This window comes from Mobula hypostoma, chromosome 8 (assembly GCF_963921235.1).
Source record: "Mobula hypostoma chromosome 8, sMobHyp1.1, whole genome shotgun sequence".
Classification (NCBI taxonomy): domain Eukaryota; kingdom Metazoa; phylum Chordata; class Chondrichthyes; order Myliobatiformes; family Myliobatidae; genus Mobula; species Mobula hypostoma.
The window spans coordinates 140362684-140389645 of record NC_086104.1 but is presented as its reverse complement, the minus strand read 5'-3'; the positions used below and the strand labels follow the sequence as shown (position 1 = coordinate 140389645).

At 44.9% G+C, this 26962-nt stretch overlaps 1 protein-coding gene across 1 annotated transcript in view; it reads left to right on the top strand.

Moving 5' to 3' along the window:
- Positions 1-26962, top strand: part of slc23a2 (solute carrier family 23 member 2) — a 129031-nt gene that overhangs the window by 53813 nt on the left and 48256 nt on the right. Inside the window, exons 4-5 of the mRNA XM_063056974.1 lie at positions 11243-11359; positions 18116-18273. Coding sequence (XP_062913044.1) covers positions 11243-11359; positions 18116-18273 — 275 coding nt within the window. The remainder of the gene's footprint in view (positions 1-11242; positions 11360-18115; positions 18274-26962) is intronic.

The following is a 26962-nucleotide window of genomic DNA, read 5'->3' as shown; positions in this document are numbered from 1 at the left end:
CCACCAATGTGTTCACAGAATACAGGGGAGCCCGTTTTAGATCTAAAATGGGGCCAGATACCTGCAATTAGGATTTAGGTTTCTGTCTTGAAGAAGGGCTTCAGCCCAAAAAGTCGATTGTTCATTTCCATTGATGCTCCCTGAGCTGCTGAGTTCCTCCGGCATTTTGTGTACATTGCTTTGGATTTCCAGAATCTGCAGAATTTCTTGTGTTTGAGATTCCCTTGCTACTGGCAGAGGTAAGAACGACAGCTATTAGCTTCACGGCCAGTGTTAGTGATCTGTTCAGACACTGCACTAATATGAGTTTCAGTGGTTAGTTCATTGTTGCAGGAACTTGAGATGGTAAAACAATCCGTTGACCCAGAAATTCTATTATGTCCTTGTACGCACAACGATCAAATTTTAAAGGAAATCTGATCTGGAAGCAAATCTCCAGGGGAACTGTGCCTTCGACACACAAAGGTCACGAGGCGCACAGAGTGATGGCGTGCACTGGTGTTTTAATATCACCTCCACACTATTCAACTAGGATGTGTGTTCAGGTAGAAGCAGTGCTGGTTTCCTGTACATGTTCAGAAGGAAATTGTGTCCCAAGTGAAGTCCAAAGCATCATGTGGAATGGAACAGATATTTCCTAAAGTCATACAGCATGAAAACAGATCCCTTTGCCCACTGATTCCATGCTGACCATCGATCACCCATTTACACTAATCCTATTCGCCATGATCCTGGGAATGAAAGGGTTAACACACGAAGAGTGTTTGATGACCCTGGGCCTGTACTCACTGGAGTTTAGAATAATGAGGAAGGATCTCATTGAAGCCCATCAAATACTGAAAGACCTAGATAGAGTGGATGTGGAGAGGATTTTACCATTAGTGGGGGAGTTGAAGACCAGATGGCACAAGCTCAGAATACAACGGCGTCCCTTCAGAACAAAGATGAGGAGGAATTTCTTTAGCTGGACAGTGTCAAATACGTGGAATTCATTGCCACAAACAAGTCATTGGATACATTTGAAGTGGAGGTTGATTAGTAAGGGTGTCAAAGGTTATGGTGAGAAGGCAGGAGAATGGGGTTGAGAGGGATAGTAAATCAGCTATGATTGAATGGTGGATCAGACTTGAGCTGAGTGGCCTAATTCTGCTCCTATGTCTTATGGTCTTATGGCTTTATTCTCCTCTCATCCCTTTCAACTCTCTCCAGATTGCCTCATTTGACCATGTGCTAAAGACAATTTGCAGACACCATTCAATCTCAGCCACCTAAAATTGGCGGGCTATAACTGGAATCTGATCGTAAGTGGTATTAGTTCCAAATAGCGAGGACAGCTCTTCAGTGACAAATCCGCCAACCACTTGCTCTTGAGAAGACTGTGCCTGGCCCCTACAAATCAAGCACCCGACGGTCTGATCTCTGACTAACATTTCCTTTAGCCTGTTCTCCCCACGTTCCCCTCAACTCCTCCTGGATTCCATGCACAGGAGACAACGTACAGTGGCGAATTAACCTACCTGCCCGCACGGGGGAGCAAGCCAGAGCACATGAAAGGAAACCCATTTGAAAATGGGGAAAAGGTGGTAAGCTGCAACCAGAGGTCAGGGTGGGATCTGAATTATCTGATCCAGGGAGGCAGCTCTACCAGTTATGACTATACTGCCTATTATCTTTCATCAGGGACTGAATAGGCCTCAGATGCGAAACATCCCACTGAACAATACCCCATTGGTACTTTGGAAACGGGGTGGAGGGGCAGGGAAGGGCTCAGTGTACCCCAATGTCAGCATGAACTGTGATAAAGTGAAGGGTTGGCCACGACCTTGCCAATGGTCAAGACACAAGATGGCTCCACTGAATGTGTGTGATGGCTCACTGGTAGTTCAGCAGACAAGGAATTCGACTAAAAACATCACTGATAACACCTTTTCTGAAGTAAATTGCAGCGAATTATCACTGCAAACAAGGAAGAGGCGGGCGAATTCAAGGGATGAACGGTGCTGGTACGTTGCAGAACCGACGCAGATGGAGTGAGCCTTTTGGAGAGGAGAGGCCAAGGCAGAGGAGTTCCGAGGCCCGTACGACTGGACAGGGTGCGAGGTCAGATTGCTCTGGCCGCCGAGCCGATTTAGTGAAGTCGAGGGCTGCGTGGCGAAATCTGGGCCCGGACCAAGTTGCTCGGCAGTGTGTTCTAAGCCTGGAGCCTTTTGCTGCAGCAGTGCCCAGGTCCTAGTGCAAGGTACGATGTGCTGTTTGGACAATTTAAACACCAGCCCAGATAGACTGGAAAGACAGGGCATTGGGATCATAGGCAAGAGCTGGTTTCGCTCGCTCTCCCGCAATATTCGCTCCTCTCTCCATGGCGCTAAGGGTATGAAGACTGCCCCGGCTGCTGTGCTCCTTTGCTCATAATATGATGGACTGATACTGAGGCTTCAGGCCTACTTCGGGGTTCAGATCTAGGCACTCATTTTGGTTTGAAATGTTGTTGCTTGCTTTTGTTGTTTGCATAATTTGTTCTTTTTTCTCTTTCCCTGCACATTGGGTGTTGATCTGTTTTTTTAATTGGGTTCTTTTGGGTTTCTTGTTTGGTGGCTGCCTGTAAGCAGGTAAATCTCAAGGCTGAATAATTTATACATCATTTGATAATAATTGTACTTCGAAATCTTGAGAATGTGGGTGATCTTTTGTGACATTATCTCAGGCCTTGTTCTAATTCATCCCACTGTTCCATTCCTCTCTATCCTATGTATAGGCAGTTCTTTTGCAAAAATCATTGTATCTATTGCCACTGTCCTTCACCACGAATATTGCCTCCCTAAAAGTTGTACTCCTTTTGACTACTTGTTCTCCCTGTTTCCAAGTAGCTAAAAGCCAGCTTATCCCAGGGTCTTACTGGCTCTTAATTGCTTTGAGTGACCTACACTTGTACTCTTCTTGAAGATTTGGCTCCTGATGATCCATTATTCATTCCTTTCTGATTCACATGTCCTGGTGTTATTGTGAACTTCGTATTTTTTTTCTATTTTATTGGCATGGCCCTTCATGCTCACCACCTAAATACTTCTTTGAAATCTATTTCCTATGGGCAAGGCAAAAGCATTTGGTGATGTGATCAGCCTGCCCTCTTCTCAGTGGTGTTGTGGAGGTGTTCCCTAGTGCCTTTTGCCAACTTCACCTACTAACCAGGCACTGGGCAAGGTCTTGGTTCACCCTTCCTGTTATCACGGTACCTGCTCGAGTTGGGATACACTGAGCCCTTTCACTGCCCTTCTACCCTGATTGGAGAGCAGGGTGCTGTTCAGTGGGGTGATCTGCATCTCAGGCCCTGATGGTGATTAAGGGTGTTCATCAGTATGAATACGGGGCAAGTGTCACTTCAAGAGGCAGTGTCTCAAGAAGATTGCATCGATCATTAAGAAACCTCACCATCCAGGACGTTCCCTCTTCTTATTGCTACCATCAGGGAGCTGGTACAGGAGCCAGAGGACCCACACTCAAGGCTTGAGGAACATCAGATTTCTGAATGGTCCGTAAACATTACATCACTATTCCACTTTATATATTTACATTTTATTGTTACAGTAATTTTTTTGTTTTGCACTGTACTGCTGCCATGAAACAACAAATATGATGATATGTCAGAAATAAATTTGATTCTGTGGCTGGTAAGAGTAACTTGAAGCAGAAGTAGAATCAGGTTTAATATCACTGGCATATGTTGTGAAATTTGCTAACTTTGCAGCAGCAGTATAATGCAATACATAATTTAAAAAAAAACACAGTAAGAGTCAGTCTCTCTCTCTCTCTCTCTATATATATGTGTGTGTGTGTATGTATATATATATATATATATATATATATATATATATAGTTGAATTAAATAAGTAGTACAAAAATAGAAATTAAAAGGTAGTGAAGTAGTGTTTATTGATCAACGCCCATTCAGAAATTCGATGGCAGAGGGGAAGAAGCTGTTACTGAATCATTGAGTGTGTGCCTTCAGGCTTCTGTATCTCCTTTCTGATGGTACTTTACTTATACTTTATACTTTATTGTCGCCAAACAATTGATACTAGAACGTACAATCATCACAGCGATATTTGATTCTGCGCTTCCCGCTTCCTGGATTACAAATATTAAATATTTAAAATATTAAAAATAGTAAAAATTAGTAAATATTAAAAATTTCAATTATAAATCGTAAATAGAAAATAGAAAAATGGAAAGTAAGGTAGTGCAAAAAAACCGAAAGGCAGGTCCGGATATTTGGAGGGTACGGCCCAGATCCAGGTCAGGATCCGTTCAGCAGTCTTATCACAGTTGGAAAGAAGCTGTTCCCAAATCTGGCCGTACGAGTCTTCAAGCTCCTGAGCCTTCTCCCGGAGGGAAGAGGGATGAAAAGTGTGTTGGCTGGGTGGGTCGTGTCCTTGATTATCCTGGCAGCACTGCTCCGACAGCGTGCAGTGTAAACTGAGTCCAAGGACGGAAGATTGGTTTGTGTGATGTGCTGTGCTGTGTTCACGATCTTCTGCAGCTTCTTTCGGTCTTGGACAGGACAATTTCCATACCAGGTTGTGATACACTCTAGAAGAATGCTTTCTACGGTGCATCTATAAAAATTAGTGAGGGTTTTAGGGAACAAGCCAAATTTCTTTAGTTTTCTCAGGAAGTAAAGGCACTGTTGGGCCTTCTTGGCAGTGAACTCTGCTTGTTTGGACCAAGTCAGGTCATTTGTGATATTGATCCCAAGGAACTTAAAGCTTTTGACCTGTTCCACTTGCGCACCACTGATGTAAATTGGGTCGTGCGGTCCGCTACTCTTTCTGAAATCAACAACCAATTCCTTCGTCTTGCTGACGTTGTGGGTTAGGTTATTGTCTTCGCACCTAGTAGAAGACACCTGGTAGCAATGAGAACAAGGCATAACCTGGCTGATGGGGGTCCTTAATGATGAATGCTGCCATTTTGAGGTATCGTTCCTTGAAGATGTCCTGGATATGACGGAGGCTAGCGCCCATGATGGAGCTGACTATGTTTACAACTCTCTGCAACTTACTTCGATCCTGTGCAGTAGTTCCCCCCACCCCCCCGCTGTATCAGACGGTGATGCAGCCAGTTAGAATGACACATGATCCTGTAATTTCTCCAATTTCTGGGACACAGCCTCATGCTTCTACTCACTGAGATTCATAGATACAGCTGCTACTGTCATACAGAATCCTGAAGTCGCGTGCCACCTAAAGAAGCTGTTCCTGAATCGCTGAGAGTGTGCCTTCAGGCTTCTGTATCTCCTGCCTGATGGTAACAGTGAGGAAAGGGCATGCCCTGGACTAGATTTACAACCTTCTGCGGCTTCTTTAGGTCCTGTGCAGTAGCCCCTCCATACCAGACAGTGATTCAGCCTGTCAGAATGCTCTCCACAGTACAACTATAGAAGTTTTTGAGTGTATGCCAATCTCTTCAAACTCTGAATAAAGTATAGCCGCTGTCTTGCCTTCTTTATAACTACATCAATATGTTGGGATCAGGTTAGATCCTCAGAGATCTTGATATCCAGGAACTTGAAACTGCTCACTTTCTCCACATCTGATCCCTCTGTGAGGATTGTTATGTGTTCTTTCGTCTTACCCTTCCTAAAGTCCACAATCAGCTCTTTCGTCTTACTGACGTTGAGTGCCAGGTTATTGCTGCGGCACCACTCCACTAGTTGGCATATCTGACTCCTGTATGCCCTCTCGTCACCATCTGAGATTCTATCAATAATGGTTGAATCATCAGCAAATTTATAGATGGTATTTGAGCTATGCCTAGCCACACAGTCATGTGTATAAAGAGAGTAGAGCAGTGGGCTAAGCACACACCTCTGAGGTGCGCCAGTTTTGATCATCGGCAAGGAGGATATGTTATCACTAATCAGCACAGATTGTGGTCTTCCGGTTAGGAAGTCGAGGATCCAATTGCAGAGGGAGGTACAGAGGCCCAGGTTCTGCAACTTCTCAATCAGGATTGTAGGAATGATGGTATTAAATGCTGAGCTATAGTTGATGAACAGCATCCTGACGTAGGTGTTTGTGTTGTCCAAGTGGTCTAAAGCCATGTGGAGGGCCATTGAGATTGCGTCTGCCATTGACCTATTGTGGCGATAGGCAAATTGCAATGGGTTCAGGTCCTTGCTGAGGCAGGAATTCAGTCTCGTCATGACTAACCTCTTGAAGCATTTCATCACCGTCGATGTGAGTGCTACTGGGCAATAGTCATTAAGGCAGCTCACATTATTCTTCTTAGGCCCTGGTATAATTGTTGCTTTTTTGAAGCAAGTGGGAACTTCCGCCCGTAGCAGTGAGCAGTTATCTGAATCTACGAGCCTGAGATTTTGCTGCAAGCAAGGATTTTGCAAAGTGCTTTAGTTACTTGTGCATATGATAATATGGCAATATTCTCAACTTGACATTTAGATGCAGACTTCTTTATCACATATACAGTGAAACGTACAGTGAAATATGTCATTTGTGTTAAAGATGAGGTGGAGTCTGCAAGTGTTGCCAACATAACCTGCCCACAACAATATGGACCGTACCAAGCAACAACAACAAACATGCTGTCCCTTCCAAACAGACCTCGATCTTCGGCATCATCCCGGGATTCGCAACTGATGACAAATGAGGGCCCAAACTCTAGGCCTTGAATGCCAGACTCTCCCATGATCGGACCTTGACCTCAAATTCCACTCGCACCGATGACTGGTTGCCAAATGTCCTAACTGGCCTGTTGCCCCAGAATCCGATCATGGACATGCTGCTGGCCATTGAATGCAGAGCCAGAAACTTAGACTCCAGCCTGTACTCCATAGCCTTGTCCCTAAACCCTAATCTTACCCCTAAGTACCCCCTCTATCCCCAAAACCAAAAATATCTCTGAATCTGAAAAACCTTAAAAACGAACTAAATCTGAGCCACGACCTCGACAGAGAATGCAGGACCTTTGGCGCACCAAGTCCATGTTAATCATTAATGAAATATTTGTACTAATGTTGCATTAATGTCAGTTTTATTGAATCTCCCCACCTTCCTATTGACCCCAGCTTGCCTCCAATTCCACCCGCATACACACGGGTGGCAATTTACAGTACCCAATTCACCTACCAACCCACACATCTTTGGGGTATTTGCTTATTTATTTAATGATCGAGCATGGAGTAAGTCCTTCCCTCTCTTTCAGCCACACTGCCCCAGCAACCCCACAACCCTAATTAACCCTCACCTAATCACAGGACAATTTACAAAGGAACCCACACAAAACGCTGGAGGAACTCAGCAGGTCAGGCAGCATCTGTGGAAACGAATAAACAGTCGATGTTTCAGGACTGAAGTGGAAGGGGGAAGCTGCCAGAATAATAATGACCAGTGAACCTACCCGGTACATCTTTGGACTGCAAGAGAAAACCAAAGCACCCGGGGGTGGGGGGGCGGGGGGGGGGGGAACCCACGCATTTCATGGGGAGGATGTACGGAGACATCTTACAGAACGGCGCCGGCACTGAGCTCTGAATTTCGCAACGTCCTGACATATATTAGCGTCGTGCTAACCGGTGCTCTACCATGGTGGCCATATGGGGGGTGGGGAGGGGGGGAGAGGGAGAGACTCACATCGTCATGAACATGCAAGCTTCACACAGACAGCACTGGAGATCAGGTGTGAGTCACACTGCTGACCAGAAGGGAAGCCTCCTGACTTCTTTATCCTCAAAATCAACCATTTTCTATCCTGAGCTCTACAGTTCTCTCCATAGTTTTCTCCATCTTTCAACTGCTCTCACTTGCTTGATGCTCTTTTAAGCTCAGCTTGTTGACTGCTTTCACTTTTTGTGGCATCTCCCAACATGGCTGTTTCACTTTGAAACACTTCGGTATTTCACTGCATTGGAAATGCTGTGCAAATGGAAATGGGTGTTATTTATTGTATCTTCAGCCCTCTGTGTGCACTCCTTGCTTTTTGCTCTCTCAAGTGTTCTTTGATCCATAAACGCCCTATATATGAACTTTCGCTCTGATTCGTAGGGAGTTATTCACCGTAATGAGCAGTATGCTAAGCTATGCATTTTATCGAACCTTTCTTTTAAACAAATTTTCAGAAATCAGAATATTTTCTAGGAAAGCCTTTTCGTAAATCAAAGAGTCCTTGTAAGATCTGAAATATTGCCAAGGCAAGGCAGACGGTGGATACATGTCAAACGTGGCAGTGGGTGCCAGGAAAATTTACAGTGTTGGACACGATGATTCTCAAAGGGTCTCACATGTGCTCTTGCTCTCTCCCTCTAGATTTTCTAGTCCTGTCTGAATAACAAGAAGCTAAGAGGCTTAGTGATGCATCTGTGGTTTTAAGATGAGTGTTACAAATTCTGTAATACTAGCCTTTGCATCACTGAGTCAGAGACCTCTCCAATGATTCACCAGTCCAGAAAATGTATTCAGGTGAATGGCCTGGAATTTTCAGGTTGCTGAACTTGGAAGTGTTTGCACTCTTTCGCTCTTTGGCACAGCATGAAAGCATGGTGGCACAACGGTTTGTTGCCAGACCTGAGGCCTGGGTTAAGCATTTGGGTTCAAATCTCACTAATTGCAGCTGGTGAACTTGAACTCAAGTAAACATTGTAGAATTAAAAGTCAGTCTCAGCAAAGGGTGCAATGCACCTGTGTTGATTTGTGGCTATTGTGTGCGTTTGTTGTTTGGCGTAATTGTTACTTTAAGGTAGGTGGGGGTTGTAGTTATCTTGCGTCACATGTTGCAACTCTCTGCATATCAGACTTCAGTTTAGTTCAGAGTAAACTGACATGTGGCAACTTGAGTAATGGAAACTCATGTCTACGAATTCACCAATCACTATCCAAAAATCTGAGATATGGAATAAAATTCACTGTTTGGGATTTTATGCAGGGGAGAAAATTAAATATGAAATGAAAATTAAGCAACATACTTGTCAGTTTTAATTTTTAACCACTTAATACTGCAGGACATGGAGGTTTGGATATGACATCACCACCTTGAATGGGTTGGCAGTCGCAGTCAGGACCGTCCACTGCCGGCTGACTGAGGATATGTGAACAGGCATCTCAGGGTGCTCATCTGTGAGGCATTTTCTCTGATGCATTGCATTGCCTGAGCTACAATAGCCATAGCCAGCTCCTCAAAGTAACCCCTTGGGCTTTTTACTGCACATCCATAAGTGACCGCACTTTAATCCATTGTCCCCTCCCCACAGAACTCCTCCCATGAACACTAATCCTCAAATCCCATCCCTTTCCCTGATACCCCCACTTCCTAAACCCTTTGCTTAGCCACAAGTCTGTCTTTCATGTTGGAGAATATATCTTGCAGATCAAATACCATTCACTCTTAGATGTCTGTTCACACGTCCTCGAGAGGGTGTAGAGGAGGAGAGCTAACCCAGTCGATGTCATCTTGTTGCCCCATGGCATTGAGTGATGACATATTAAAAAAAAACAAGATCACAAACAAGAGAAAATCTGCAGATGCTGGAAATCGAAGCAACACGCACAAAATCCAGGCAGCATCTATGGAAAGAGTCCAGTTGATGTTTTGGGCTGAGACCCTTCGACAGGACTGGAGAAAAACAGATAAGTGGAGACTCAGTTCAGGAGTCCAGCCTTGCTGAAGGGTCTTGACCATAAATAACACGATCAGTTGATTCTTTTGCGCAAGCCCTGCCCATCCCTCATGACTAATGTTGGCCTCACTGTCCAGGAACAGCAGTGCACCACTTTGAAGATGAACTAGCCTATTATGAAGAAAAAACATCCTGTAGAATGGTATTTGCACTCACACCATGAGATTGGGTGAGGAAAACAGGGATCGTGTTACAGAAAATCAGGAGAGCGGCATTTTCTAGATTGCAACTCTTGCGTAACATGGGGGGGTTGCCTGTACCCACAGCATCAATGTAAGAAACCAATACAGTATAACTCTGATAGTCCACTAAGCAAGCAATTGGATTCACATTGGCTTGGCGCCATCCAGCCCAGCTCACCAGTTAATGTTTGTCACCGCCTTTGCCCTTGTGCCAGGGTCCTGGGTGCCATGCTCTTTTAAACTCACTTGATTCTGTGTCCTGATGTTCTTTTTAAATTAATCAAAATATTGTTTTCTAACACACTTCTTTTTGAAAAAACAAAATCACAGAGCACTACAACTCAGAAACAGGTCCTTCGGCCCATCTAGTCTGTGCCAGCCTGATCTTCTGCCTATCCCATCTACCTGCACCCAGACCATAGCCCTCTCACCATCCATGTACCTATCCAAACTTCTGCTGAAACAAGCATAGGGTATTAATAAAATTACATTGGAATAACCAGGTAATCTGGTAGTGTGGCATCAGGAAAGTTCCAGGTAAGCAGGATTAATGGAATTTTACTGCATATGCCACTGGGTGACCGAGAAAGTACTAAGTTGTAGTTAAACCCTGTCTGGTTGTAAGGAAATCCCCATTTTCCTGTCCTGACCACGTGCGGGACTCCAACTGGCAAGTGTACATTGCGCAAGCTGCTCCTTAGGTGTCACTCTCGGAGTATGCAGGCTACCAGCAGATTCTTCGATAGAGAGACTTGTTCATCAGTTAACACAATGCTAAAGAATAGTAATGCTTAAAAGCACAAATAACTGAAAACGTTAATGCAAGAAAGCAAATTATTAGTCGGCACTTGGCATTTTCCACACGGGTACCATTCACCTGAAGTAAATTGGGAACAGGAATCCACTGCTGAAGATTGCTCTGCCGTTGATTGAATTGTGTCTGATATGTTTGCAAGGTCATCTCTGCTTTCCCACCTTTCCACCGGTGATCCAGTGAATGGGATGGCTTGCTCCACGTTAGCCACTGTGAAGCAGCAGGTGCAGTACATCTGCACCTCGTAGACGAGTGACAACCCCCCCCCCCCCGCAACTTTCTAATCCATCGATGCAGTGAACACCCAGGTGTGCCTGGCCAACCCCTTTCGGACGTCTTGGATCTTTGCATCTGGCAGTGCGGGTGTGGAAGTCCTAGACCACCTGAGGCACAGGTGACTGCCGCGATTGGCCCAATGAAATGGGATTGACACAGCAAGACACTATAGTTTGGGATGGAGACCGCGATTTTAGATGCACACATTCTGTGCAAGTTTGTAAACAAAAATGAGTAGTGGCCTGTTACATTTGGTTGATTGTTCACTCTTTTATTTGGCAGCATTCCTTGACTGATGTCTCTAACAGCAGTGCTGCTCTGGATGCCCAGAGGATGGACATGATATACACCATTGAAGATGTTCCACCCTGGTACCTCTGCGTGTTCCTGGGTCTGCAGGTGAGTGAGAGGGAGCCCACGTTTGCTCATTGGGAGCTGGACTGGGGTTGAGTACTGTGCTTTGAGGCCTGGTAAATAAGGCTCCATTTCTAGGGTGGCTTCACTGGGCTCGCCAAACCCAAGTGCTGATCCAGTGAGTTCAGGAGTCAAATCATCAATGCTCATTCATGCTGGGTGGAGGAGCTAGGTTCCCAGTTTGAGTCCAGGAACTGGGTGATAACATTCGCAGGGAAGCTTTAGCTATTCAGGGTTAATTCTGACTTGTACTGTCTGTAAGAGGCTTCCAGCTGACAGTGTGAGTTTCTTTCAGGTGTTCCGGTTTTCTTCCGCATCCCAAAGACAAGGGAGTTAGTAGATTAATTGGCCAGTCTGAAGTGCATTTGCTGTGTAGCTGAGTGGTGGAGTTTTTGGAGAGTCGATAGAAATAGGTTACAGGGAATTGGTGAGAGAATGGGCTTCCCCTGTGATCTGGCATAGGTTTTATGAGCTGAAATGGTTTGTTCTATGTCAGAGGGGAATGTGGAGGAGAAAAGAAGAACTGAATTCTGTGCCCATGTCACCGTTTGGCGAGAGTGCCTGACTCTATGACTGTGAGTGAGGGTTGCACTGTGACACCACCCATGAATAAAGAATTGACTGATGTGAAACGGTGTGAGGGGATTGAGAAAGGGGCGTGTAGCGATCTGTTGGTACAGATCTGAGCATCGTGTGTCGCAGATCCTCTGCACGTGCATTTGCCCTCTGGAAGTGAAAGTGCAGGGAGTAGAAGGAGCCAGTGATTTGCACTGGAAATCACTTTGTATAGGAAATGCGTCTGAGTGGGGTGACGAGATAAAGAGTTCGTTTGGTGATGTAATTGCTTTCCGACCCTGCAGCCTTGAAGAGGCTACTGCCACAATGAGGCCACACACAGGTGGAGAAACAACACCTCATATTCTGTCTGGGTAGCTTCCAACCAGATGGCATGAACATTGATTTCTCTTAACTTCCAGTAATTTCTCCCCTTCTCCGTTTTTTCCATTCCCCATTCTGGTTCTTCTCTCACTCCTCTTCTCACCTGCTCAACACCTCCCTCTGGTTCCCCTCTTCATTTGTTTTTTTTTCCATGATCCACTGTCCTCTCCTCTCAGATTCCACCCTCTTCGGTCCTTTACCTTTACCTCCTATCACCTCCCAGGTTCACACTTCAACTCCCCCCTCCCCTCCCTCCTACCTTCCCCCTCACTTGACTTCACCTATCACCTGCCAGCTTGCACTCCTTCCCCTCAACTTCTTAGTCTGGCTTCTGCCACTTTCCTTTCCAGTGTTGATGAAGGATGGCTTGAAATGTCTCTTCCATCTATCACCTCTCAGCTTGCATCGTCCTCCCCCTTCCGCACCCACCCACCTTCCCTGGTTTAACCTATCACCTGGCACTCCTCCTCTTCCACCCCGCTCCCCCCAATACCTTCTGTCCCTTTCTTTTCCAGTCCAGACAAAGGGTCCCAGCTGGAAACGTTGCCTGTTTATCCCCTTCCATAGATGCTGCCTAACTTGCTGGGTTCCTCCGGCATTTTGTGTGCGTTGCTCAGGATTTGCACATCTGTGTTGAGAGGGAAGGTCGGTTTAGGAAATTGTGAGTGGTGCGACATGGGTGGGTGCTGGGAGAAGTGCAGAGAGCGGGAGGGAAGATGAGTGAGGGGGAGGGAGGGGAATGAGGGTGATGGGGAGAGAGGGGAGTGAGGATGAGGGGGATTGAGGGAGGGAGGGAAGGTGAGGGGGAGAGAGAGGGAGGAAAGGGGAGGGGAAGGGAAAAGAGGGAAGGTGAGAGGGAGAGATGGTGAGGGGGAGAGAGAGGGAGGAAAGGGGAGGGGAAGGGAAAAGAGGGAAGGTGAGAGGGAGAGATGGTGAGGGGGAGAGGCAGTGTGACGGTGAGAGTGGGTCGAAGTGGCATTTCCTTTAGCTGGTTAGTTTTCTTTAGTACAGTTTCCTGGTTCATCATCTAAGTCACTCCACTACCATGTTTGAGCTCCTGTCACAGTGACCATTCTCTTGCCTGATCAGTGAGGGAAAGTATTCATTGATAACTCGAAGTCCAAACTCTCAGCAAAAGGATTAATAGTGAATAGCAGAGAAGGGCAAGAGTACAGTCTATGGTTTAATTGTCATATCATTCATGAGGTTAATTACATCTTCCACAAAAATTAAAGCTTTTGCTGAGCAAGAACTTGATTAAGGCTCAACGAGGGGGGCAAAGTTTAGCAGAGAGTGACTGAGAGAGATGTTGATGCTGTTTGCTCGACAGCATATCATTAACATGCTCGCTGACTCAGTCTGGTTAAATGAGTAACCTGGGCAACGATGAAAAGGGAAATTAAATTAAGGCTGAAATGTTGCAAATACATGCCTTGAGGCATTAGAAGAGATGAAGACGGGTTCCAGATCTTGTCAAAGCAGAGAGGACTGATGCTCCTAATTTGGTCAAAATCGACAGACCTGCTGTGAATCTCAGCAGCACCTCTTGTCCTTTGATGGCTTCCTACATTCCCTATTTTATTGTTTGTATTTGAATGTGAAAGGTTGGGTCCCTAGACTCCTTAATTTCCCTGACTTGCGCACAAACGGGACTCTTTTCTTTCTTATTCCACTCTCTCAGTCTTCTAGTGTGGGCTGAATGGGGCGGATGAGACACGTCTGCCTCACTGTCCAGAGCAGCACATACACGGAGTGTTGGAGGAACTCAGCAGGTCAGGCAGCATCTATGTAAATGAATGAGCAGTCGACGTTTCAGGTCAGGACCCTTCTTCAGGACTGGAAAGGAAGAGGGAACACTCCAAAATGTATCTAATTCTTGCCTCACTGTCAAGCTTGCCTGGTGTGAATGGAAGCCCTCTTCGTAGAATAGAATATCAAACAGTACTGGCAAGGAACAGGCCCTTCCTTGTCCTGAATGAATTAGGAATCAATGAGTAGTGTTATCCTGAGACCATGTGCAGTTTCCAGCCCTTCCTCGCCTGGCAAACCATGAACAGTGAGCAGGGCTGCTACCCAGGTTTCAGAGCTCCCTGCCTGATGATGGCAAAGTAGTTTCCGCATTGGAGGGGTCAGTCTTGGATGAAGCGTTGGCTCTTCAATGATAAGGGAAAATTGATTGCCAGTTGCATTGTGGATCTTGTTAACTCTGTTGAGAGTGACAGATGCTCTGCTTGAGTGCAACTAAGAGTGAGTTGCTAAATTTTTGGAGACTAGACTTGAATCTTATAAGAACAGGCTTTCTTCACAATATTAACTATTCAACAATACTATGCAAATTAGGCAATTGGGAGTCCCTGAATTCCTTTGAAAATTCTTTAACACTTTACTATCCAGACTTTTCACTGTAGCTATGTTTGCCCGTGTATTAATTTAAAGGTACAGCACAGTAACACCCTTCCAGCCCAATGAGTCTGTGTCACCCATGGGGCCAATTAACTGATTAACTGGTATGTCTTTAGAAAGCGGAGGAAGCCCAACCACCCGGAGGAAACCCATGTGGTCACAGGAAAACTGTACGAGCTCCTTGCAGACAGTGGTGGGAGTTGAACTGGCGACGATAGTGCAGTTATAGAGTTATGCTAACTGCCACACTCCGGTGTACAACCCCGCCTCAGATAAGACACTTCCAACGCCCAGTTTAATCAATCCTAAGCATAGAAACATAGAAAACCTACAGCACAATACAGGCCTTTCGGCCCACAAAGCTGTGCTGAACATGTCCTTACCTTAGAACTACCTAGGCTTACCCATAGCTCTCCATGTAACCATCCAGGAGTCTCTTAAAAAGACCCTATCGTTTCCGCCTCCACTACCACTGCCGGCAGCCCATTCCACGCACTCACCACTCTCTGCATAAAAAAAATTTATCCCTGACATCTCCTCTGTACCTACTTCCAAGCACCTTAAAACTGTGCCCTCTTATGCTAACACGAGGAAATCTGCAGATGCTGGAACTTCAAGCAACACACATAAAAGTTGCTGGTGAACGCAGCAGGCCAGCCAGCATCTCTAGGAAGAGGTACAGTCAACGTTTCGGGCTGTACACTGCCGAAGGGTCTCGGCCCGAAACATTGACTGTACCTCTTCCTAGAGATGCTGCCTGGCCTGCTGCGTTCACCAGCAACTTTTATGTGTGTTGCTCTCTCATGCTAGCCATTTCAGCCCTGGGAAAAAGCCTCTTGACTATCAGTTGAAGCTGTCTAGTTTGGAGGTCCTCCCTTCGACTTAAACTCTAAAATCAAAGGAATGGTGAGCCGGGGGCTTTGCAGGCATCAGCCTAAAGGGGTAATCCCACAGGTGGAACAAGAGTCTGTGGTACTGTTGACTTGCGGCAACCCAAATTCGATTCTGGCCTAGCGTGTCAAGGTTTCCTTTGTATACTCCAGTTCCCTCCCAGGTGCCAAAGCCACACAGGTTGGTAGGCTAATTGGCTGCTGTAAGTTGCCCCTGGCATGTGACTGGGTGGTAGAATCTGGGGGAAGTCACCTGGGCCATGCTCCCTTCTCGCTGCTGCCATCAGGAAGAAGGTACAGGAGCCTCAGGACCCACGCCACCAGATTCAGGAACAGGTATTATCCCTCAACCATCAGGCTCTTGAACCAGAGAGGATAACTTCACTCAACTTCACTTGCCCCACTACTGAACTTTTCCCACAACCTACGGACTCACTTTCAAGGTCTCTTCGTCTCATGTTCTCGATACTTTTTGCCTACTTACTATTATTATTATTTTTTCCTTTCTTTGTGTATCTGCACAGTTTGTTTTTTTTTGGCATACTAGTTGTCCGCCTTGTTGGTGCAGTCTTTCATTGATTTATTGAGTATACCCACAAGAAAATGAATCTTGGGATGACATATATTTACTTTGATTATAGATTTACTTTGAGCTTTGAAGTCAATAGGATAGTGGGGAGAATAAATTAGAGGGAAAATTATTCGGAGAGTGGGATTACTCTGAGCTGGCACATAGTTGATGGGCTGAGTGGCCTCAGCTGTGAACCTGTAGAGCAAGTGGTTGTTTTTCCAGAGCTTGGAGTGGGCAATTTGTGGCAAATGTGCTTTAATCAATTTCAGTACTGAAGGGCTTTGTTGAACTACTGCCGTGGGGCAGCCTTGCTGTGTACTTCCTCTCACTGGAACAGCCTGCTTTGATGGTTAAGTCCCACAACATTGTAGCAGGTGGGAGTGTGGAAAGTGGGCTTTTCACAAGGTTTTATTGTTTTTTAATCGCGCTGCCTTTGTTTACTTACTTTCCTGTTGGGAACTTTCTTTTCCTCAAGGTCTTCCTGCAGTCACTATTTTACCCACCAGTTTTCAAAAAGAGTTGAGAAGCCTTTCAAGGTCCCTAGTTTGATATTCCTTTGAAAAGGAATCATGCTGGGGGGCTGAACCAGACTCCAAAGGAAACTAGGCAGGACTCGGAGTCAGTGTGAGTGGGTGAGGTCAGTGATCTTTCACCGGCACAGAAATTAGAAATAAAACGCTCCTTTAAGTTGCAGAGGAGGGGAGAACAAAGGCAGTGTCTGTGATGGGCTGGGGAACAGGAGAGGCAGGATGACACTGGTGCTGATGGCTGAAGGAGAGGAGTGAAGCCCGTTAATTCCAAGTGATCGAGATGGACGGAGTGTAAACACTGATTGCAGAAGAAAGGAACGAAAGCACTGAAACTGAGATGTCAGTCATTGCAATGAACATTAAAACATTAGAAATAGAAGTGGGCCGTTCAGCCCATCGTACTTGTTCCACCAGCTGATCTTTTACTTTGGTGCCACCTTGCTGCATTAACCCCATATCTCAGAATATTAAAAATGTATCGATCGCCTGAATATGTTTGCTGGCAGAGTCTTCCTGGTCCTTTTGGATTGAGAACTCCAATCCCTGGGAAAAGAACTTTTTCAACTCTTATGACTGATGCCTGGTTCACCTGACTGTCTCAGCCAATGCTTGTGCCAGAGAGACTTATGGCACAGAGACTGACCCTCCAGCCTATTGAGTCAGAGTAGATGTTATAGTAATCCCTCATTGCCCTCCCCACACTCCCAACAGCTCCTCCCCAGATCTACAAGTCATCATCACTTGAGGCAATTCACACTGGCTAATTACCAACCAAACTCCATGTCTTTGCAATATGGGAGGAAACGCCAACATTGAGAGGAAGCCCATCCAGTCGTGGGGAGAGCGTGCAAACTTTGCACAGTTAGAACCAGAGGTTGGGATTGAACCTTTGGTCCTTGGGACTATGAGACAGCAGTTCTTAAAGGCTGTGCCATTTGACCTCACTCGATCCCTCATCCTGCACCTTGGTACATATTTGATTTGTACCTCCCTCTCGGTTCTGACGAAAAGACATCGATTTGCAATGTTGTTTCTCTCTTTACAAATGCTGGCCTGACCTCCGGAGTATTTACATTTCCTGTTCTTATATTGGGCTTAAGGTAACTGCGGCATTTTTGCTTCTTGTTGAGCAGCAGGAGCTGACAATAACTTCAGGACTGTGGCGTGCTTCCCCAGGTGACCCAGAAGCAGGCCCGAAGCCTCAACTGTTTACTCCCCTCCAGCGATGCTGCTGAGTTCATCCAGTACTTTGTGCGTTTTCCTCAGGATTTCGAGCATCTGCAGAATCTCTTGTGTTCATGATTTGCAGAAACAGACATGTTTTGCTTGACCTTTGCAGTAATTGCTTTGGTGGGCCTCTGTTTCTGCAATGAGCTGACTGTCTGCTCTTTCCCATTCTTTCTTCCAGCACTACCTGACCTGCTTCAGTGGCACCATCGCCGTACCCTTCCTGCTGGTGGACGCTATGTGTGTGGGCTTTGACCAGTGGGCTACCAGCCAACTGATTGGGACCATCTTCTTCTGTGTGGGTTTGACCACCCTGTTGCAAAGCACGCTGGGATGCAGGTGAGTGCTCTCAAGCAGAAATCTGGTGGCAACTACAACATGGCTGACTGGAGAAACCTAAACCGCACCAACTCATAGCTACCATCCCTCGCACTACAGTAGGGAGTGTGTGTCCAAGGTACTTTAGTGGCTGAAAGGTGCTTGAAGATGGCCTAAAGCCTTGAAGGGCAATGTAGAAATACAACCACCCCTCCATATAAAGTGTAAGATTAATAAAAGAGAGATCAGGTGAAATTGGGAGGCATTAGTCAGCTGAGTTTGATTGCAGGCCCCTGTGGTAATGTTGCTGTCACAACAAGGCAGAGAGCTCTTGGACAGGGCAAGCAGAAAGTGCATGTCCAAATTGCCAATTAACCCTCTGGAAAACTCTCTTGCGTGCCATGGTAGTTTCCAGCAGAAATTATCCTTGATTAATAATTGGTAACAATAGTTACAGATTTCTTTAAGGAAAAGGGTTGAGCCCTGTTGTTTATTTATGTGTTTCCGTTGTTTTCCTGTTAATAAACGTATAACAGAGTAAGATTCAAATAAATGAAGCATTTTAGAAAGCCTGTTAAAAATTACTAGTATTAATCTTTTTCAGAAGTTCAAAGTTCAAAGTAAATTTAATTATCCAAGTACATATATGTCACCCTATACAACCCTGAGTTTCACTTTCTTGTGGACATACTCAATACGTACATATTAGAATATAACCTATTAGAATCAATGAAAGGCTGCACCAACTTGGGCATGCAGAAGACATAAACAGTGCAAATACAGAAAGTAATAAATAATGTTATAAATTTTGTCAACAAGAGGTGAAGAGTTCTTGAAAGTGAGTCCATGGATTATGGGAACAGTTCAGTGTTGGGGCAAGTGAAGTTGTCCCCTTTGGTTTAAGAGCCTGATGGTTAAGGGGACGTAACTGTTCCTGAACCAGGTGGTGTGACTCCTGTGGCTCCTGTACCTGCTTACTGATGGCAGCAGCGAGAAGAGAGCATGACCTGGGTGGTGGGGGATCTCTGATGATAGACACTGCTTTCCTGCCACAACGCTCTGTGCAGATGTGCTCGATGGTCAGTAGGGCTATGATGGACTGGGCCGCATCCATTGCTTCTTGGAGTATTTTCCGTTTAAGGGCATTGACAATTCCATACCAGGCTGTGATGCATCCAGTAAGTATGCTCTCCCCCGCACATCTGCAGAAGCGTGTCAAAGTTTTAGATGTTATACCGAATCTTCTCAAACTCCCAAGGAAGTAGAGGTGTTGCCATGTTTTCTTCGTCGTTGCACTTGCGCGCAGGGCCCAGGGCAGGTCCAACAAAATTGAAATATTTTGTCATTTCTAAATAGTATTATTATAACAGCTTGCTATCCACCTAATGTGTACACTGGGTCTGCAAGGATTTCAAAACGTATCATCCAACATCAGGTGCTCTTGCAACTGTATAGTTGGTGCCAAGCCAGCGTGAGACATTCCCTATGAAAACATCTCACTGTCCTCAAGTGGTAGGAAATCATTCACTGTTTCATTTGGCAGTAAAGATGATCATTATGTATCTTGTTATTATAAGACATAGCAGAATTAGGCCATTTAGCCCATCAAGTCTGCTCCACCATTCAGTCATGGCTGATCCTTTTCTCCCCCTCCTGAATCCCATTCCCTGGCCTTCTTCCGGTAAGTTTTGATGTTGTGTCCAATCAAGAACCTACCAATCTCTGCCTTAAATACACCCAATGAACAGGCTTCCACAGCTGACTGTGGTAACAAATTCCACAAATTCACCACCCTGTGATTAAAGAAATTTTTCCACATCTGTTTTAAATGGACGCCCCTCTATCCTGAGGCTGTGTCCTCTTGTCCTAGACTCCCCCAACATGGCATCCTTTCCACATCTACTCTGTCTAGGCCTTTCAACATTCGAAAGGTTTCAATGAGATCCCCCTCCTCAACCTTCTAAATTCCAGCGAGTACAGACCCAGAGCCATCAAATGTTCCTTTGTGAACTTCCTCTGAACACTGTCCAAAGTCAGCACATCTTTTAGATGAGCAGCCCAAAACTGTTTACAGTACTCAAGGTGAGTCCTCACCAGTGCCTTATAAAGCCTTAGACCTATTGAAATGAATGCTGGCATGGCATTTGCCTTCCTCACCAACAACTTTACCTGTAAGATAACCTTTAGGGTGCTCTGTACAAGGTCTCCCAAGTCTCTGCATCTCAGATTTTTGGATTTTCTCCTCATTTAGAAAATAGTCTGCATACTTCTACCAAAGTGCTTGATCATGCATTTTCCAACATTATGAGTGGCATTTGAAAAATCGAGGGGCAGCACTGCATACTCCTTGCCAACAAAATCTTTGTGTATTACATGCAGTTCTAGGTTTTAGAATGAGAACCAGCAATGATGTAGGAAGTGCCGATGGTGGGCAGCCGTTCTTTGATAACACATTCCCTTCACATGCTCTCCATATCTCAGTTGGTGTTGGTTGTGGAAAAGATTGACACAAAGGAACTTAGGATGAAAATGCAATATTTGCTTTAATTTGAACACCAGCAATAAGACCAGGAGTAGGCCATTCAGCCCCTTGTACTTATCCGTAAGATTATGGCTGAAGTTTCATTGCAACTACACATTGCAATAATGGTAGAATGTGAGGGCAGTGGAGAAAATAGAGTGGCATCGGTGCAGAATCAATGAAAGTGGCTGTTTGATAGTCAGCACAGTCTCAGTGGGCCATAGGACCTGTTTCTTTTATCTATTTATTGAGATAAAGCTCGAAGTAGGCCCTTCTGGTCCTTTGAGCTGCACCACCCAGCATTACCCTGGCTCAATCCTAGACTAATCACGGAACAATTTACAATGACCAATTAACCTACCAACCGGTACGTCTTTGGACTGAAGGAGGAAACTAGAGCACCCAGAGGAAACCCACGTGGTCACGGGGAGAACGTACAAGCTCCGTACAGGCAGTGGTGGGTATTGAACCCCGGTTGCTGGTATTGTAAAGCACTGTACCGCCCTCTGCTGCTATGATTATATGACATTCCTGAACTGCTGAATGAAAGGGTTACCGTATGAGGAACCTCTGACAGCTCTTGGGCTGTATTCCCTGGAGTTCAGGAGAATGAGGGGGGATCTCATAGAAACATTCCAAATGTTAAAAGGCCTGAACAGATTCGATATGGCAAAGTTATTTCCCATGGTAGGAGAGCCCAGGACAAGAGGGCACGACTTCAGGATTGAAGGACATCCATTTAGAACAGAGTTGCGGAGAAATTACTTTAGTCAAAGAGTGACAGATCAGTGGAATTTGTTGCCACAAGCGGCTGTGGAGGCCAAGTCATTGGGTGCATTTAAGGCATAGGTTCTTGATTAGCCAGGGCATCAAAGGGTATGGAGAGAAGGCAGGGGAGTGGGGATGACTGGAAGAATTGGATCAGCCCATGATTGAATGGTGGAGCAGACTTGATGGGCTGAATGGCCTACGTCTGTTCCTATATTTTATGGTTTTATGGTCTAATATATAATTCGTCATTCGGTCTTGAATAAGCTCAGTAACTGAGCATCCCCAGCTTGTATTCCAACGGGTCTCCACTCTATGTGTGATACGGCATTTCCTCTGTGTGTGTGTGTGTGTGTGTGTGTGTGTGTGTCCTGAATGTCTGGGCCCATACTGGAAACCTTGAGCCCTGATTCTGATGATCTGGAAGAACACTAGTTGTCCTTTCCACCTCCCCCCAGAACAAGCCGTGTCCTTGAAGTCTTACCGCAAGCTCTCATTAGTCATTTTTATCTCATGAAGTCAGTACTGAAAAAAAACTCTGTTAATCCATCCACAAACAAGAGAAAATCTGCAGATGGTGGAAATCCAAGCAACACACGCAAAATGCTGGAGGAACTCAGCAGGCCAGGCAGCATCTATGGAGAAAAGTACAGTCGACATTTCGGGCAGAGGACCTTCTCAAGACAAGAGGAAAAAAAAGATGAGGGGTTAAGAGTAAGAAGGTGGGGTGAAGTGAGGAAGAAATACAAGGCGATATGTGAAGTGTTGGGGGGGGTAGTGGTGAACTAAAGAGCTGGGAAGTTGATTGGTGAAAGAGATACAGGGCTGGAGAAGGGGGGATCTGATAGGAGAGGACAGAAGGCCATTAAAGAAAAGGAGGAGGAGCACCTGAGGGCAGAGATGTGCAGGTAAGATAATAAAGTGAGAGAGGGTAAAGGGAACGGGGAATTGTGAAGTCGGAGGGTGGGGGGGGGGGGCATTACCGGAAGTTCAAGAAATCGATGTTCATACCATCAAGTTGGAGGCTACTTGAAGGGAATATAAGGTGTTGTTCCTCTAAGCTGAGTGTGGCCTCATTGTGACCGTGGAGGAGGCCATGGACTCCTGCATTTTCTGAGAGACCCTTTGTGTGGCATAGCCAATTAATACTTTACATTGACCTCATTTCAAAGCTAGCTTGGACTGGAGGCAAGCTCTTGCTTATGTTTTATTGCCTCGTCCTAATTCAGCACTTGATTTATCTTTGGCAAAACATCCCCAAGGTTTTTCATGAAGCATTATCAATTAATTTTCAACATCAATGGCATCTGACTAGATAAGCAAACTATACTAATCTTGCTGGATTTTAAAGAGCATCGTGTGTACATCCCGGAGAATTGGCACCTGTGTTTAAACTGAATGACTTTGATTAATTACTTAAAAATTGAACATCGGAAATCTCTGATGTTGATCCAGGCACAATAAAGTATGGATTGTACTGTAAATAATTTCAGAGGAAGTAGTGTAGGTGCAGTGATATTAAAACAAAATGATGTATATCAATGAATAACTTAATATTTACCTAGTATTGGAATTGTCTGCTGAGGGTCACTAAAAGGGAAGTGTTTTTTCCTCTCCTTCCAGCTGTGTTCAGTGTTATCTGTGTTTAACACAAAGCATAAATGGGTTTCTTGGAAAGACGTCCTTTGCAGCACTTAATGCACAGTGCTAAGTTTTTATCCAGTAAACAATCTTTTATCTTGCTGTGGAAGTGAAGATCCTTGGCTTTCTGTTTAACATGCAACCTGCTTTCTTAATTTCAAAATATTTATTCATAAACTTCAGATATTTATAAGAGTGTTAAAGTCACATTTTTGTCACATCATGTTATCGTCTGGTCATGCTTACCATGAACATGGCATCCTTTATGATTACATACAGCTCTTGAGCAAATAGTACATGGAATTTTAAATTTCTCACCAATTGCTATGCAATAATGGGAGGGCTTTAAGCTCTTGTCTGTTCCCATGGCTGGAGAGAGCTATCTGCTGCATTTAATAATACTTGAGATGGAACCAGTAACCATTGCTTCCTACAATCAAGTCAAGTTTATGGTCTTTTAACTGTATACATGTAAACTGTCAAAGAGACATTTCCTGAACCTGGCCGTAAAGCACAGTAGTACACATAACACACAGTAACTTAGGAAAGTTAGAATAAAATCTACAGATGAATTATGCCTAGATTAAAAAAAAGCACATGAATTAAATATTGTAGGGTACAGGACAGATTAACTGGTGACACTTCAAATGCAATGCGTCATGGAATTCAGAAGCTAACTGGCCTGAGGGAAGAAACTGTTTCCCGTCCTGACCATTCTTGTTTTTATGCATTGGAGTCTCCTGCCTGATGGTGGAAAGTCAAGGTGGATGATGGACGGATGGGTGGGATCCTTGATCGTACTAAGGGTGCAGCGCTCTGGTAAGTAACCCCGATGGATGTTAGGGAGATCCCTATGGTCCTCTCAGCCATTCTCATAGCCCTTTGTAGGGGTTTCTGGTCTGGTGCTCGGCTGCTCCCATACCGGATAGAGATACAGCTTGTCAGGATGCTCTCAGTGGTGCTCCGGATGCTGATCTCCAGCTGTGAGCCATACTGTAACCCTCTTTTATTATACTGATCGTTGTCATTTTCTTTTGCAGCTGAATATTCTAACACCGAATCATAAATGCTATTGCTATCATTATGGATTCTGCTCCAAACTTTTATTTATGGTGTGTTGTACAGTGCAGAAACTTGCCTTTCAGCCCATCAGGTCCATATGAAATACCAAATTCCCGTTGACACTAATCCAGCACTCTTTCCATTTTATTCAGTTTGCATCCAGCTTCTCTCCCTCCCCTGCTCTACTGGCAACTTACAGTAAGTAATTAACCAGTCAGGCCTATGGGTTTTTGGGGATGTGGGAAGGAACTAGAGCATCCGGAGATGATAAAGAGAATGCCGAAACTCCACACAGTTTAGAGGCTGGGATCAAACATGTAGCTGTGATCCTTGGAGGATTAGTCAAGTTGTCTTAAAAACTTGGCAGAATAACTTGTGTGACAATGCAGGACATTCAGAACTTAGAACAATACCTTTGTGAGAGAAGAAATAGAAGTTACTGAAACAGGTGGGCAGGAGTGATTGAAACGGGTTGAAGCGATGTTTTGAGATTGGCAAGGATGGGAATTAAGGAAAAATCTCATGGAATGGGGCAGGCAATTCATGAAATAGATTTATAAATGAACATGAAGGAGAAAAAGTAACCAAGGTTCAGGGGAAGCGGTACAGAAAGTAGCAGAGTCAGCTTTTGTACTGGGTAGCTGGATAATATTAAATGTACATACAGTGGATTCCGGCCGAATGGGGCAACCTCAGGACCAGGATCGTTTGGCCCAAATAAGCGGGTGCCCCAATTAGCCGAAGTTTCATGGAAATAGTTAAAAGGTATAAAAAAGAAAAAATACTGTTTAACTGATTAATATTATTTATTTAAATGAAATACAGAACAAATTAGAGCACCACCAATAGCCCTATAGTACTATAAAACTCTACTAGTTCCCAATAGTTATTGATGGAGGTGTTCATTCAGTGTTCTTATGATTGACTGTAAATGAACAAATTGAGCACAGACACCTAGTGCAGATAATACTCGAGATGATTACACAAATAAGAGAAAATCTGCAGATGCTGGAAATCCGAGCAACACACACAAAATGCTGGAGGAACTCAGCAGGCTGGGCAGCAGGAAAAAACTACAGTCGACGTTTTGGGCGTCTCTTCCAAGGATGCCTACCCTAAAGAAGTTTAAATCTTCCCTTCGACAGGAGTTCAGTGAAACCTTCTCTCACTGCTCCCCCTTTGTGATCCCTGCTTGAGTCCTGCCGACTGAAACGTTGACTGTACTTTTTTTCATAGATACTGCCTGGCCTGCTGAGTTCCTCCAGCATTTTGTGTGTGTTGCATCCTCCAAATCTTCATTTTCATTGTAACATTCAAGAAGACTGCAGATACCTTCAAATTCTTCTTAATTGCTAACTTGTGGAAGTAGTGAAATCATTTCATTTTCACTCCTGGCCATTTCTGACGTCTCCAAGCCTGAATGTTTGTAACCGTGATGAGCAAAACAGTTCCAAATTGTCTTGCATCAGCAACCATCACTGACAAAAATCACTACTTTTTGAAGACAAACACATGCAGTTGATGCTATTTAAAAACACCACTCTAACCACAGTGTAGTGTCTAACAGTCACACAAGTGCACATGACTGTTAGAAACTGTTTGGCAATAGTTTCCTGCCCCAACTAAGTGACATAGTGTCCCAAATACGTGAAGGGAATCCCAACTGTTTTCTTGATTTAGTTTTTGTTCTTTAAGAGTTGTCCGGAATAAACAGCTGCTGTCATTAACCGATGGCCCATTTAATCAATCTCCTCCTTGGACTTCTGCTCTGGTCCAATCCATCAGCGGTGGAGACTGCTTGGGTGATGATACGACTCGGTGGGTGACTCCACTGGTGGTAGAGTACTGGAATGGAACTGTTGGCAATAGATTCTTGCCAAGGTATCAGATTTAGCCAGCAGCGCCTCCTTCAGGTCAGGATAGTTGTTGAATCTCTCTTTATCTTTTGCAGTGTAGGCTTCGAGATCTTTATCCATCAGTTGTGGCACTAGCTGTCAGGGCCACTCCTGCTTTGGCCATTGCCATATCCAGACCATTCTCTCAAAATTGAGAAGATGGTTCCCAATATCATCACTTTGTTGATAAGAAGGCATCTTGGGACTCATCTGCAGGCTTTGATGTTCCTTTCTAAATGCATTACCTCTCCTCTGCTGGGCAGATAAAAAGTCTCTGAGGTCTCCGCTGTTTCCCATTCATCTACTTCATTTTTAGCCTTGGGGCTTTCCTGACTTGGGATTGCAATCCCACTCTTCTCTGAGTTAAATGCCTCTCTTTGCTGCCACCTGCCATCTAACTTTGCTGTTAGATATGTGGGTTATGACCAAAGGAAAAAATGGCTAGAGTCACTTAGCATATTAGTGCAAGGGTGTTTATTAGATGCATAGTAACTATATCCTGTGTAGTCCGTCCCTCACAGGAGGTGTGTCCGATTGGGTTGCCCGGAGAGATTGGCGGTAGCAGAACACTGTATTTGCAATGGCCATAGGATTGACTTCAAAGGCACAAAACTGCTGCACCATGGCAATGGCTTTTGGGACCGCCTGCTAAAGGAAGCCATTGAAATAAAACTAGATGAAAAGAATTTTAATAAGGACGAAGGTCTTGCTCTAAGTAAGACCGGGAATTCATTTGTAAACAGGGTGGGAGAATGGAAACCTGATTGGTTGAGGTCTAGCCAATCAGGAGGGATGGACTACAGGGGTATAAATACCACTGGAC